At 41.8% G+C, this 13382-nt stretch overlaps 1 protein-coding gene across 2 annotated transcripts in view; it reads right to left on the bottom strand.

Annotated features, from left to right (window-relative positions):
- The window catches only part of RAB3C (RAB3C, member RAS oncogene family), a 151201-nt gene that overhangs the window by 110518 nt on the left and 27301 nt on the right, over nucleotides 1-13382 (bottom strand). For both annotated transcript variants that reach the window (XM_075269785.1, XM_075269784.1), the window contains exon 2: nucleotides 9742-9969. In XM_075269785.1, coding sequence (XP_075125886.1) covers nucleotides 9742-9969 — 228 coding nt within the window. The remainder of the gene's footprint in view (nucleotides 1-9741; nucleotides 9970-13382) is intronic.

Below are 13382 nucleotides of genomic sequence, written 5' to 3' on the forward strand. Positions count from 1 at the left end.
ATGGATCGATGCAACTTCTTCCATCTCGTACACCGACAGAAATATTAAAGAGGAATGAGTACAGTAAATAAACAATTATTTTCCCGTATCGTTGTTCCCCGAGAGATTACAAGTTGCTAGGCAACTGCTTAGCATCCGTTTACAAGCATCGCGGCATAATACAGCGAGAACTTCATTACCACGAAATATTCTATAAAACCAATATTTTTTAGAAATACCCAATATAAACAGCTTCTTTTAAAGGGAGACGATCATGTATATTTGGGAGAATACAGCAGCAACTTCAGTGGCTTAACCCCTTCCTGCCGCAGCCATTTTTCAATTATTATTTTTTATTCCCAGACTTCCAAAATCCATCATTTTGTTCCTATTTTTCCATTCAAAGAGCCGTATAAGGCCTTAATTTTTGTGGGACAAATTGTACTTTGCGATGTTTTCATTTATTATTTCACGTAATGTACTGAAAAGCTGGAAATAAAATTTAGAATGGGGTGGAATTTGAGAAATTCTGCATTTACTCCAATTTCTTAAAGGTTTTTTTTATATGGCGTTCACTGTACAGCCAAAATGACATTATACTTGTATTCTGTGGGTCATTACAATGACAGTGATATCAAATTTATATATTTTTGTAACGTTTTAACAACTTAAATACCCCCCCAAAAAATCTTGGACTCACCATATTCTGACTATTCCGTTTTTTTTTTAATATTTCAGGACTTATACAGGGCTGCATTAGGTGATTTTTTTTTTTTTAATTCAAATATTTTTGGTTCATTGTAAGTATTTTTATATGTTTGTAGTTTGGACATTTTTGGAGGCATATGTGTTTAATTTTGTTTATATATTTTAATTATTCAGGGAATGGGGGATGATTTGATCTTTTATATTTTTTTAGCTTTTTTATTTTCAGATCCCCTAGGAGTTCTGAATCACAGGGGTTCTGATCGCTAATACAATACACTGCAATGCTAATGTACTGCAGTGTATTGTAAAATCCATAGGTTGTTTTTCCACCATAAGCTGGCCTCATCATGCGCAAGGTGTAGCAATTCTCCTCCATTGGTACCCCTTTGTAATTTTTCTAATCTAGTAAAGTTCTAAACATACGAAAGCCTAAAACATCATATACAAATTAATATAAGTAGCCACAGTGGACCGATCTTAGACTACGCCTCCTCCAGCACTCAGCTCTGCTACATCTCTGGTGTAGCAGAGCTCAGCGCACGGCCAACACTGCTACATCTGACATCAGATCACAATGGAAACTGCTGTGGACCGATCTTAGACTCCGCCTCCTCTGGCAGAACCAGCGTTGATTGGCCGAATGCTGTACTCTGTATGGCATTCGGCCAATCAACGCTGGTCAATGCTTTCCTATGGGAAAAAGTCAGCTCGCGCATATCGCAAGCTGACAGGGATCCCAAAAAGATAGAGCCCCAAGGAGCTGTTTGAGTAACATTCCCACCTAAATAAAGGTAATCCCTAGCTAACCCTGCTAGTACATCTATCCCTGTCTCACAGTCACATAGTTCAGTCTCATATGACCCGGATCTTAAATCCACTATTCATATAAATTGGAGATCACCTGAATTAGCCAGCCAATTACTTTTTCCGATTTTTTTCGATGCCTCTGTTGTCGTAGTTCCTGTCCCACCTCCCCTGCAAAGTTATTGGTGCAAAAAAAGCGCCAGGGAAGGTGGGAGGGGATATGAATTTTTAGTGCGTTTGCCTCATGGTATTCAATTGTAATCGAATACCTTGAACAAACTGATATTCGATCGAATATCAATTCATCTCTAGTCATCAGTATAAAATATGCATCAGGGGCAGAACACCACTTTATCCTATAGATTCTGTAATGGAACCACTGGAGTGTCGACATTGATTTATAACAATTTTTTACATCAACTGGAATTTCTTCACCGGAGAGGAGGACTACATGGAAGAGACACATTTTCTCCTCTAGAATCCTGCTGTGACAGCTTTGCCTTGAACCTTAAACTATCGTCTCGCTTTTTGATGACTTCGTTCCATTTTCTATAAATACATCCCAGCAGGCTGCCGATGTCAGTTAATAGCCGTCTACCACTCCATCCCTCGTCACTTCCACCTTCATACCCCTCAAATATCTTATTGATTAAAACAATGACTCATTTGTATATGAGCGAGACGCTCCGTCCGCCTGACCTCTCTACATAACCACCATCAATCTCCTTAGATTCTCTTGTATCCAGATTTATTAAGTAGATTGTTTGTCACAGTGTAATTGAATCTCTCCCTTACAACAAGCCTGGGATCTGTCCCAAACACTTTACTCTGATTGTACTTCTGGAGCCTGCGTTGACCCAGTACAGACTGTAACAAGGAGCTTATTTTAGCTGTCGGGTTTTTTTTTACATTATTTCATGATTATTGAATATTTTTCCTTCAGTCACTTGGACTGAAAATTGAAAAGACACAATGACAGGAATCAAATGACGGTGAAGAATATCATAGACTACATCTAGTGAAATGGACTTGACAACTAGAAGAGTAGAAGTCTTTAGAAGCCGTTCCATGGAGCAGTATGAAAAGTCTTATTTATGGACAGTTGAAGACCTTTCACCACCTCCACCAGCTTCACCACTTTACATCCTTCACTAGGCGCTGCTCCACTGATTCTGGCAAGATTGGAATCTCCCTCTCCCACACCGTTCCTGAGCAATCAGTGCAGTTAGTTACTGTCAATTAGGCTTCTACTATTAGGTGTGCGGTCCTGGGCAGGATCAGATGGACATGGATCTCTCACCTGACAGTAGAAGCCTAATTGATGAAGCTAACAGAAAATATATTATGAGAATGGTGGGTTGGGGTAGATGCAAATAAATTCCATCTGACTGCCAGATTGGAGACGGAAAGGAATTTTTCCCCTGAAATGGGGCAATTGTCATGAGCCTCATTGGGTTTTTGCCTTCCCCTGGATCAGCACTATAGAGGATTGTACAGTTATAGGTTGGACTTGATGGACTGATGTCTTCATCCAACCTCATCTACTATGTAACTATGTATGTAAAAAATCAGTGGAGCCAAGCCTAATGAAGAATGTAAAGAGCTGGAGTTGGTGGAGCGGTTGAAAGATCCTGTTTAAAGGGGTGTTCAAGGGCCAGTATTAATGACATTTCCATAGGAAAAGACATCATTATCAGATTGGTGTGGTTTCATGCCAGAACCCCCAGAAAATCAGATGTTTGATGCACAGTTTACATAGATGAGCTTCCATAGCACAATGTAAGGAGCCATCTGTCTTCAGCTCCATACACTGCTCTGGAAAGATGATGACTGGAGAGTGGATACAAAGAGCATATCACGTTCCAGAGGACATGTTCTATGCTTAATTTCCCTATGTGACCACCTAACAAAGCCAAAACTTTATTGGAGCTCTACTCCTTCTGCCCCCTTCCTGTATAATGTATGGATTGTCCCTCCCAAGTTCTCCCTGGAGAGGGGCAGATAACATCTTTTATAACCTTATTGCTGATGAATATACCGGCTTCTTTCACACAGTTATAATGAAGATGACAGTGCAGTCACCCTGATTGTGTATATATATGTATAGTATCTTAGATCAGCTGTGCTACGGATTTATAGCAGAACAGAAAGAGACAGAAATCTGAAAACCAAGATGACGTCTGATCAGAAGCAGGTATGATGGTGAACTCCAGAGATATGAATGCAATATACATGTAAGAAGTATAAGAGTGTAAAAGACAACCAAGTTAGGGGTGCGGGGGAGTGGGTTCTTTGGACAGATTCTTTAATGTAAACATAGATATATAATATTCATTTTTTTTATCACACTAACTAAAAACTCATAAAGGAGCCCATAATTTATTCTTAAAGCAAGTGCGGTGATCATGAATTGACACTTATCTTGTACCTAACCCAAATAGTAATTAACCTTGAATCTAATTTTATGATTTTATTCACACCATTTGCATAACGGCATAAATTAACTGTATTACAGTAGCTACTTGCTAAAAGGAATGAAGAAGAAATGCAAATCATTACCTTCCCCAAGGATATTAACATTCCTATTTAAGCTTTTCCAGGGTGTTAAAGAGGGGAAAAACATAAATTCTTAGAAATAAAAATGAGTTCCCTACATAATAATTCATTTGGAGAATCAGACTTGCTATTTTCTCCCATTGCCTCCACTATCTGCTAGTTTTCAGGGGCTGCAGGAGGCTATAAGCAGGGGTGGACAAGGACAGCTGCAGGAGCCCGTGCAGGAACAGTTATGGGCCCCTGACTTTTCCATTATCTTAGCATAGAGCACCCTCTTACATCTGTCTGAGAATCCACCATTAGCCACTATCCACCATGGTGTTTATTAGCTCAGACATTTACCCACCATGCCGCTATTAAAGGGGTTCAAAAACATGGCTGCTTTCTTTTTCTCAGGAAGTGACATCATGTCTGTTCGTCACAAGTCCTTGCTGCTGCTCAGTTCCATTCATTTTAATGGCATGGAGCTGTGGTTTTGCCATTTGACCAACAGACATGGAGTCACTTCCTGAGGAGAAGAAAGCAGCCATGTTTTCATGTTCCTACACAACCCCTTTAAGGTGATCCGGCCCTGATCTACTGGGCCCCAGTGCAGTTGCGCACATTGTCCCAATAGCTTGTCCACCCCTGCTTATAAGACATGGCAATATCATCCCATTGTATAGTGCTACCATAAAGCAGAAGGCCTAGTAGTTCTGGTTGATCGGAGACTCCATCACTTCTGGTTCTTGCTACCAGGAATAGGTTGGTGCTGGGATCTATCACTGGATTGTGGATGTCTCAGTATGTGTCCATTGGCGACATTAGAGGTAGCAAATAAGGATTATCTACCTTTAGTTTTCTCCTTAAGGGGGTTTTGTGGATTTGTTCCCATGTGTTAAAACGCCCATACAGAGCAAGGTTGTCTGAAAGTCGGCAGAACTAAGCAGTGGCATATAGTTAGGTGCAAATCTTGGTGAATCCTGGATTACAGACGTTGCAGATGATCATGCAAGTACTGAATACTGATAATTTGGGGGGGTTTGTCATTGCAAAATTTTATTGCAGCTAGAATGTGACCTTCACATTGCAGCCCCAGCCTTAGGTCTCCTGAAAATATGGTACCCATATGGGTCTGTGGTGTCTTACTGAACATCCATGTGTCTACAATGTGACACAGAGGTCTACAGAGATTTATAGGAAAGAACATTTCAATCTCAGACCTTTTCAGAATATGCCATAAATGTTGATGTATATCACCTCTGGGACCTGCACTAAGAACAAGGGGCTCCTCAATCACCTTCCTGCGCCACATCTTAGGCTTTCTCTATTCTGCTCTTTATTGTCATGGAAATAGTCAAGGGCGAGTGCTTGACTATTTTCGTAACTCCTATTTAAGTGAATGGAGAGAGCCATGAACATGTATACCGTACGCGACCCTCACTGATCATCTGGAATGAGCAACCATCTCCCCTTGATATCGATTAAAGCAGATACACATCACTGTAGAAAAGTTTTAGGCATGTGCGGGAAAAGGTTGCAAAATGCGAATGCTTTCAACAATGGAAGTGTTAAAGGGGTTTTGTGGACAAAAAGTGCTTTTTAAAAAAAATTCTATTGGTGCTATTAATGGGTTAATAAGTGTACCTATATACTATTTACTGTGTTTTGAGTGTTTTCTGGCTGTCTCTGGGGTCCTAGTGTCTCCTACTTTTGTTTACATCCTTCTGCTTCCTGCTATGTAACTTCCTTACTAACCCCTCTCACCTCTCTCCCCCTCCTTCCTCACTCTCCCCTCCCATAAACCCCCTCCCTGTCTAGCTATCCTTCCCATTCTAGCTATCCTATATGTCCTACCGTACCTACTCAGCCCAACCCCCGACCCATATTACATACTTACCCTCCATTGGTTCTTCCTGTAAGATGGCCTCTTCTCCTCTTGTACTGTGTGCGCGCTCCTCCAATGAGTCACCTCTGTTGCGCATGCATAGACACGTGGTAGAGGTGCGCACACTGCTAGGAGAAGATCACACACTCTGCCAGTACAGGAGGAGGACCCGTTTCACCGGAAGAAGCCATGGATGGGTAAGTATGAGTGAAGTGGAGGGGGGAGTAGTAGTGATGATTCGTTTTTGGAAATGGGGAAATGGATCGTCACCGGATTATCAGAAAATGGCCCTGGGGCGGTCATGTGAATGTAAATATACATTTTTTATTCATAATGTTTAGAGATGAGCGAGTAGTTAAGTACTCGATATTCGTTTCGAGTAGCCCCTCAATATTCGACTACTCAAATCGAATATCGAACCCTATTATAGTCTATGGGGGGAAAATGCTCGTTTCAGGGGTAGGCAACGTTTGATCAAATTATACTTACCAAGTCCACGAGTGAGGGTCGGGCTGGATTCTCCGAGAAGTCTTCTCCGTGCAGCGTCCCCGTGGCGTCTTCCGGCTCTGAATTCACTCTGCCAGGCATCGGGCCTGGGCAGAGCCGACTGCACATGCCCACACTACAAGAAAATGGACACTTACAGTCAAAGCGGCCATTTTCTTGTAGTGCGGGCCCGATGCCTGGCAGAGTGAATTCAGAGCCAGAAGTCGCCGCGGGGACGCTGCACGGAGAAGACTTCTAAAGGTAGGAGAAGAAGCAGCGTTGTGTATAACATTCGGCCAATCAATGCAGGTTCTGCATCAAATTTTTTCATTCGAATAGCGAGTAGTATTCGAGTACGAGTATTTTGAATACCGTAGTATTCGATGGAATACCTATTCGATCGAATACTACTCGCTCATCTCTAATAATGTTATTTAGAAAGTAGGAGGGGGGAGGGTATTTAGATTAGTATAGGGATTTCATATTATCCTGGACAATTCTTTTAAGCTATGGCCCCACGTAGTGAGCCATAAAAACAGCGTTCTCACAGAAAGTCTGCAGAGTTTTCCTCTGGGGATTTTCTGCCCTTGTTATACTGTATCTATGCAGAAACTGCCAGCATTTCCGTACGTATAATTGACATGCTGCGATTTTCAATAACAGAGCGTTTTTGAAATCACAGCTTTTCCGCTGTAGAGTTTTTTTTCTTCAATGCATGGATGGGTTTAGTAGGAATGGGTAACCCATGGGTACAGAACGACGTCCTTTAAATCCTTCCTATGTCCATTAGAAGAATAGCTCCAGTTCAGCAGAGCAGTAATCATTTAGAAAGTTTTTACTTATTGATTACGATATATTATAATATTCTATTTTTTTTTTTTTTTTACATAAAGGTGAAATCTGTAACGACCTCCCCGGGGGGTGACAAAATCTGAGTTAGTGTCTCATTAGGATGTGCAGGACTATAGAACCAAGTCAGGAATCGCAGAGGAAATGCCATGCCAATAGACATTATAGATATTGCCCGGCTCACATTAGTAGGAAGATGGAACATGATTTATTCCCTGATTGATTTTGCTCTTAATCTGTCTCTTATTAATAAATATTACGATAAATGACTATTTTATTTAAAGTGGAGAAAACCACAAATAAGGGAACTTGTAATATCCATAAATAAGAAAAAGTAAAAGGAACAAAACTGTTAAAAATACACAATTTTCCAGACAAATATTTAGAATGTCTTCAATTGTACTGTTAGCGTTAGACAATACTGGTTTGTTAGAATCATTTTATGGATATAAGGGTGCAACAAAAAGCTCCAAGCCCAGGAACAATAGCTCAAATTAGTGCCCCCTAAATGACTTCTCCAAAATACCATCAGCCACGTTCCATCCATACATTTTAGCAGAATTTACATTTCCCTTTCTTTCTTTCTTGTTCGTTTCCATCTCCTTTTTTGTGTTACAGCCTCCTTGGCAATATGCTGGTAAACTTCTACTTTTGGTTTTCTGACAGTGAAAGGCTGTGTATCATAAATCATCATCCCTGTCTCACTCCAGTGCACCAGAGGGCATTGTTAATAAGTTTATTATCAAATGCAATCAATAAGGAAATCAAAGGTGTTCCCTCAGTCTTAGTATTTTGAGGGTGACCTGTGGGCCCCCTGGTTTATGTGACCACTGTGACCACTTCATTGATCATAGGGTATCCCACAATGAAAGCCTCTATCAATCTGATAAAATATAATAAAACCTGACAGCAAGTGTTCAATTTACCTGCAGTGCCACCACAGGAAAAACAAGGTATTACACCTATCCCACTGTAATCACTAGGATGTCAGAGTAGAGCATAGACATGCCGGGTCCTCCGGTTAGGAAGCTCTTTTCAGCTTTGACTAGATCAAGGTAATGAATGAGGTTTTCTTATACTCACTATTTGTATTATTGTCATATTTTGCTTGCTATTGATTCCCTGCTTTCTGTTGATATCACTACCTCCTTCTCATTTGATCTCTGCTGGTCCCACCACCGGGAACACCCAACAATTCGCTAACAGTGGGCAGACTGCAATGTCTTGCCTTATTATAGGCCTCTTACAATTTGCCACTTTTGCCACTAGCGATGCCTAAGGGGGCTTTCACATATACGTATGCTATTTTGATGCAGGTTTTAAAGGCTAGACATAAAAAGGACCAGAATAAAAATCCTTTATGTTTCTCCTCCCTTTAAGAACCAAACCATGCTATTGGCTTCAAACCTTCTTTGAAAACCAAAAAATCTATGGAATATATGGAATATTACCTCCATTACCCATGGTCAGAGGAGGAATTCTATTGAGCATCTCAATTTCCCAGAAGGAAGGTTTTAGATCAGGAGAAATGATGTAAGACTGAGGCCCCACGTTGGAGAAACGCAGCTTTTTTTGGTGCAGATTTTGCTGAGGTTTTTTGAGACAAAGCCAGGAGTGGATTGAGCAGAAGGGAGAAGTATAAGAACTCCCTATATATTTCCCATTCCTTGGTTTTGGCTCAAAAAAAAAAATCTGCAACAAAAAAAGGATTCCATTCTTTCTTATTCCCCCTGAAAAGGTTAACAATGGGGGGTTTATATTCCCCTTGTCATAGGATGTGACTCTACATAGTCTGACACTACCAGCACTGTGGTCAATATCGGAATGTAATGCACGTGCCCCATTGACAAGGGGAGTAGAACCCCCATGTTGGGAGACTTGTCAGACCTATAAGGATATGTCTTTGTCATAGAAGTGGGTTAACTATTTAAAATACCTCTCTATGAGCACTTACACCATCCTTGACTATATTGCTATATCCCGACGAGGGTGTAAGGAGTAGGACCCAGGGGCAATTAGCTGATCGCCCCAGGGGGCAGAATTTAAGACCAAATGTATCTGATGAGACAATCCCTTTAGGCCGCTTCATAGTCCTTCTAAGCCATGGTCATATACGCCAGCATTGGGTAAAACCAGACACCAAAAATTTATTATGCAGACACTGAAATAGCCTAATGCCTTTATGTTGCTGTTTCATAAAATGTATCAGTCTAAGTGTTCTCAATGGTAATTGGGATTCTTATCAGCCATTCCCTTTACGAGACCTGCATTACCTGATGAAATATGAAGAACACCCGCATGCATTATTTATGACTGAGTTATGGACGGGGCTATTCAATGTAACCCCATCAGATGATTTATGCTTGTCACCACCTGGTTTACTAGTCAACATTCACGTTGATTTGCCCCTTTTATTGAATTTTTTTTCTAATTTTCGCAGTCTCTGAGTAAACTTGTCAGATTTCCTAAAGAAGACAATGCATATAACTCACCCAGATTTGCAGCTTGATTCTTTTTTCATTTTTAAAGACAGTCTTAACCTTGAAATCAATCCCAACCGTGCTCACAAAAGCTGACGTGAAGGAGTCGTCGGCATAGCGGAACAAGAAGGACGTTTTGCCAACGCTGCTGTTTCCGATGATAAGCAGTTTAAACATATAGTCAAAGTTCTGATCGGATGTATCCTTCTGTCCATATCTGGAGTCCTGTACAGAAGCCATCTGTCAGAAGAAAACATGTATGTATTACCAGGAGGTGATCTCTGGAGGGTTCACCATGGAAAGTCAGGTCCAATCATTTATCAATATTATCCTGAGCATGTACAACATTGCCATATTTACAGAACTCATTTACCCCACCAACAGTAGTGAAGACGTGTGATGTGATGTATACAGTGTGAACAGTCATGGGCAATACCACTACTACTAGAACAGGAGAGTTGATGTAGTAGGACTGAAAAACCTGGCCTGACATTGTAGCTGATGAAAAGTGTTGGACTTTGGTGCCTGGGGGCCACCAGTACAATTAATACTGGGGACCCAATATACAGCTACATGCAAATATTACCCAATACCTGTTTGTAAATTTCTAAAATGGCAGTGCCTAGTCCTTGCCTCTGATTGTCTCTTTCCTGGGACCCTGAAAGGAGTGTGTTTCCTGGCTCTTGCCTTACACTAGGGCCCGCTTAGCTTTGTGAGCTTGGAATATGTGCCCACACAGCAGCAACAAGACGCTACAGGATGACTGGTGATAGGGGCCCCATGCTGTGTGATTGAGATGGGTTGCAGGGAGGAAGAATACTGGTTGGCCTGGTTCTGCACCTAGATGTTGTCTGAGTCCAGTGTGTCTACAGTATACAAGTAAAATGGGTAATTTCTTAAATAATCTACCCCATGAATAATGCTGACTCATAGACTGGTTGAGATTCTATACAATGAGAATCTGCATGAATTACAATGAGATTTCCTAAAAGAAATGCCATACCAGTGTGAGCTAGGGGCGCACTTGGGTCAGGGATCACCAGGGGATTCACATGTTTGCTTGTGGGCCAGTCCAAACCAACTGATGAATACATTGGTAACAAGAATCTGAAAAAATAACATCTAAGGGCCCATTCACACGGAGTAACGTGCCGCGTGACCTGGCACGTATACGCCGTGTGAGATTTTGCGGGCTTTATACGCTCCCATTGATTTTGCCGCAAAATAAGGCGGTGTTTACGATCCACACTCCCATTGAAATCAATGAGAGTGTATACGGTATCTATATATGCAGAGTTATACAGGCCAATATGGTACATGATGTCTAAGCTACTGATGAATCAAGGGATCAGAGGAAAATTATAATAAAAGAACAAGGGTCAAATTATGAAATATGACAGGTTTGCCTAGACAGATATGTTTCTATGGCAAACTTAAAACCTTGGATGTTGAGAATTAATCTCAGAATTAATTGTCTAGAAAAGAGTATTCTAGAGAAGTGGTGCAGCACAAGAAAAGTCTGGGAGTGGGAGTGGATTCTAAAGGTTAGAGATGATGGAGGAGATTTAGGGAAAACAGAGAGTATTGTGGGTAAAGCTGATGGACTTAAAGTTTATTCTAAAGTAAATGGGCAACTAATGCAGTGACTGGCACTGGGTAAAGGCATTGGAGTAGCACATGGGCAGAAAAATGAACCTGGATGGACTGGAGCGGGGAAAAGCCAATGTATTCTTAGTTTGCAAGTAACAAGAAAAAAAGCGTTTCAGCTCACCCTGTAACGTATTGTAAGGGCTTCTTGGAGAGCACGGCTTGTGGGTGCCTCCAACCCTCTGGTACGGCAGTAGACAACAATAAGAGACACCGGCTGCATCCAAGGTGCCAATTTAGAACAAGGATCCAAGAGGTTAAAAATTAACTTTTTATTCTTCCATCATTAAAAAAGTTACAGATGTAACTGTACAGGTTAATCTGGTACAAATAGTCTTGTACCAGACTAACCTGTACAGTTACATCTGTAACTTTTTTTAATGATGGAAGAATAAAAAGTTAATTTTTAACCTCGTGGATGCTTGTTCTAAATTGGCACCTTGGATGCAGCCGGCATCTCTTATTGTTGTCTACTATTCTTAGTTTGTATTGGACAATGCCAAGTCACGTAAGAGATAACGATAGCATTGTTAGTAACTAGTGTTGAGTGAATAGTAATAGATTGAATACCTCGCTCTTATAGGAATTCGTGTAAGCGGACGAACACCAAGGGGTTAAGCCAGGGCCGATGTCAGCGCACGGCATAGTCGGGCAAGTGCCGGGGCCCACAGAGCCTCTGGGGGCCCCCCGGCACTTGCCCGCCCCAGCACTTGCTAGTCCCAATTTCAGCTCATCGGCGTCCAATGGAATACATAGGCTGAATACATAGATCATCACATCGCGCCTACACACGCAAGCCGGGCCTGCAGCTTTAAACAGGAGCTGAGCTCACAGCTCCTGCTTTAATCGCCTATGTGAATGGAGTGAGAGAGCGGAGAGAGGAGCGTCGGGGGAGCGATGGAAGGTGAGTGTAAGTGTTTGTTTTGTATTAAATAATAAGGTGGAACATAATGAAGGAGACCCATGAATCTGGGGGGCAAATGAAGGGGAGGGGGGAACGGCATGAAACTGGGGACAAAGATGGAGGGGGCCCAATGAAACTGGGGGGTAAATGAAGGGGAGGGGGGGAACGGCATGACACTGGGGCAGAGACGGGGGACATGAAACTGTGGGCAGATGAAGGGGAAGAACGTGATGAAACTGGGGACAGAGATGGAGGGGGACATGAAACTGGGGGCAGAGGAAGGGTGTATATGAAACTGGGGGAGAGATGGAGGGGGCATATAATTTACGGGTGACTGTAGGAGGATTATATTGTGTGGGAGCACATGATAAATGAATGAGAATGGGCGGAGTCAACATAAAAGTGGGTGGAGCCAAATTTGCCGTCTCCTAAATTGAAGTACCAGTCTCTATATTACATGCACTGCCTCCTGAGTTTACTGTAGGTAACAGTCTCTATATGAGAGACATGTAATCTCCTGGTTGCAGGTTCAGTGCAAGTTTACTAAAGGTTCAGTGATCTATGTATAGGTACCAGTCTCTATATTAGAGACACTGTCTCCTGAGTGTAGGTACCAGTCTCTATATGAGAGTCACTGTAATCTTTTTGTGGCAGGTATAGTACACATCCATTAAAGGCTCAGTGATCTAGGTGTAGGTACCAGTCTCTAAATGTGAGGCACTGCTTCCTGAATGGAGGTACCAATCTCTATAGTGCAGTCTTATTCTCCAGTTGGTTGCAGGTTTAAGCCTATTAGAGTTGCGAAATTCTAGGTACAGTTCTTATGGATGGAGATATCAGTATATATGATGAATGTCTGCCCTCTTCTCACGACTGACTGCCTTTTAGTGTAGAAGTCTACCCCATTTAACAAGGCAACTTTCTTTACAGTGGACCATGTCAGATGTTAAGTAGACAACCAACATAAAGTGGGCATAATGTCTCGTCTTCTGGACTCTTGCTCCTCGGTAGGGCACAAGTCATCACTCTAATTGCTGTAACTCCCCCCCTCCCCTTATCCTTCATAATACATATTGCCCAATGCGTAAGGCTCACAAAACAA

Source organism: Leptodactylus fuscus, chromosome 1 (assembly GCF_031893055.1).
Source record: "Leptodactylus fuscus isolate aLepFus1 chromosome 1, aLepFus1.hap2, whole genome shotgun sequence".
Taxonomy (NCBI): domain Eukaryota; kingdom Metazoa; phylum Chordata; class Amphibia; order Anura; family Leptodactylidae; genus Leptodactylus; species Leptodactylus fuscus.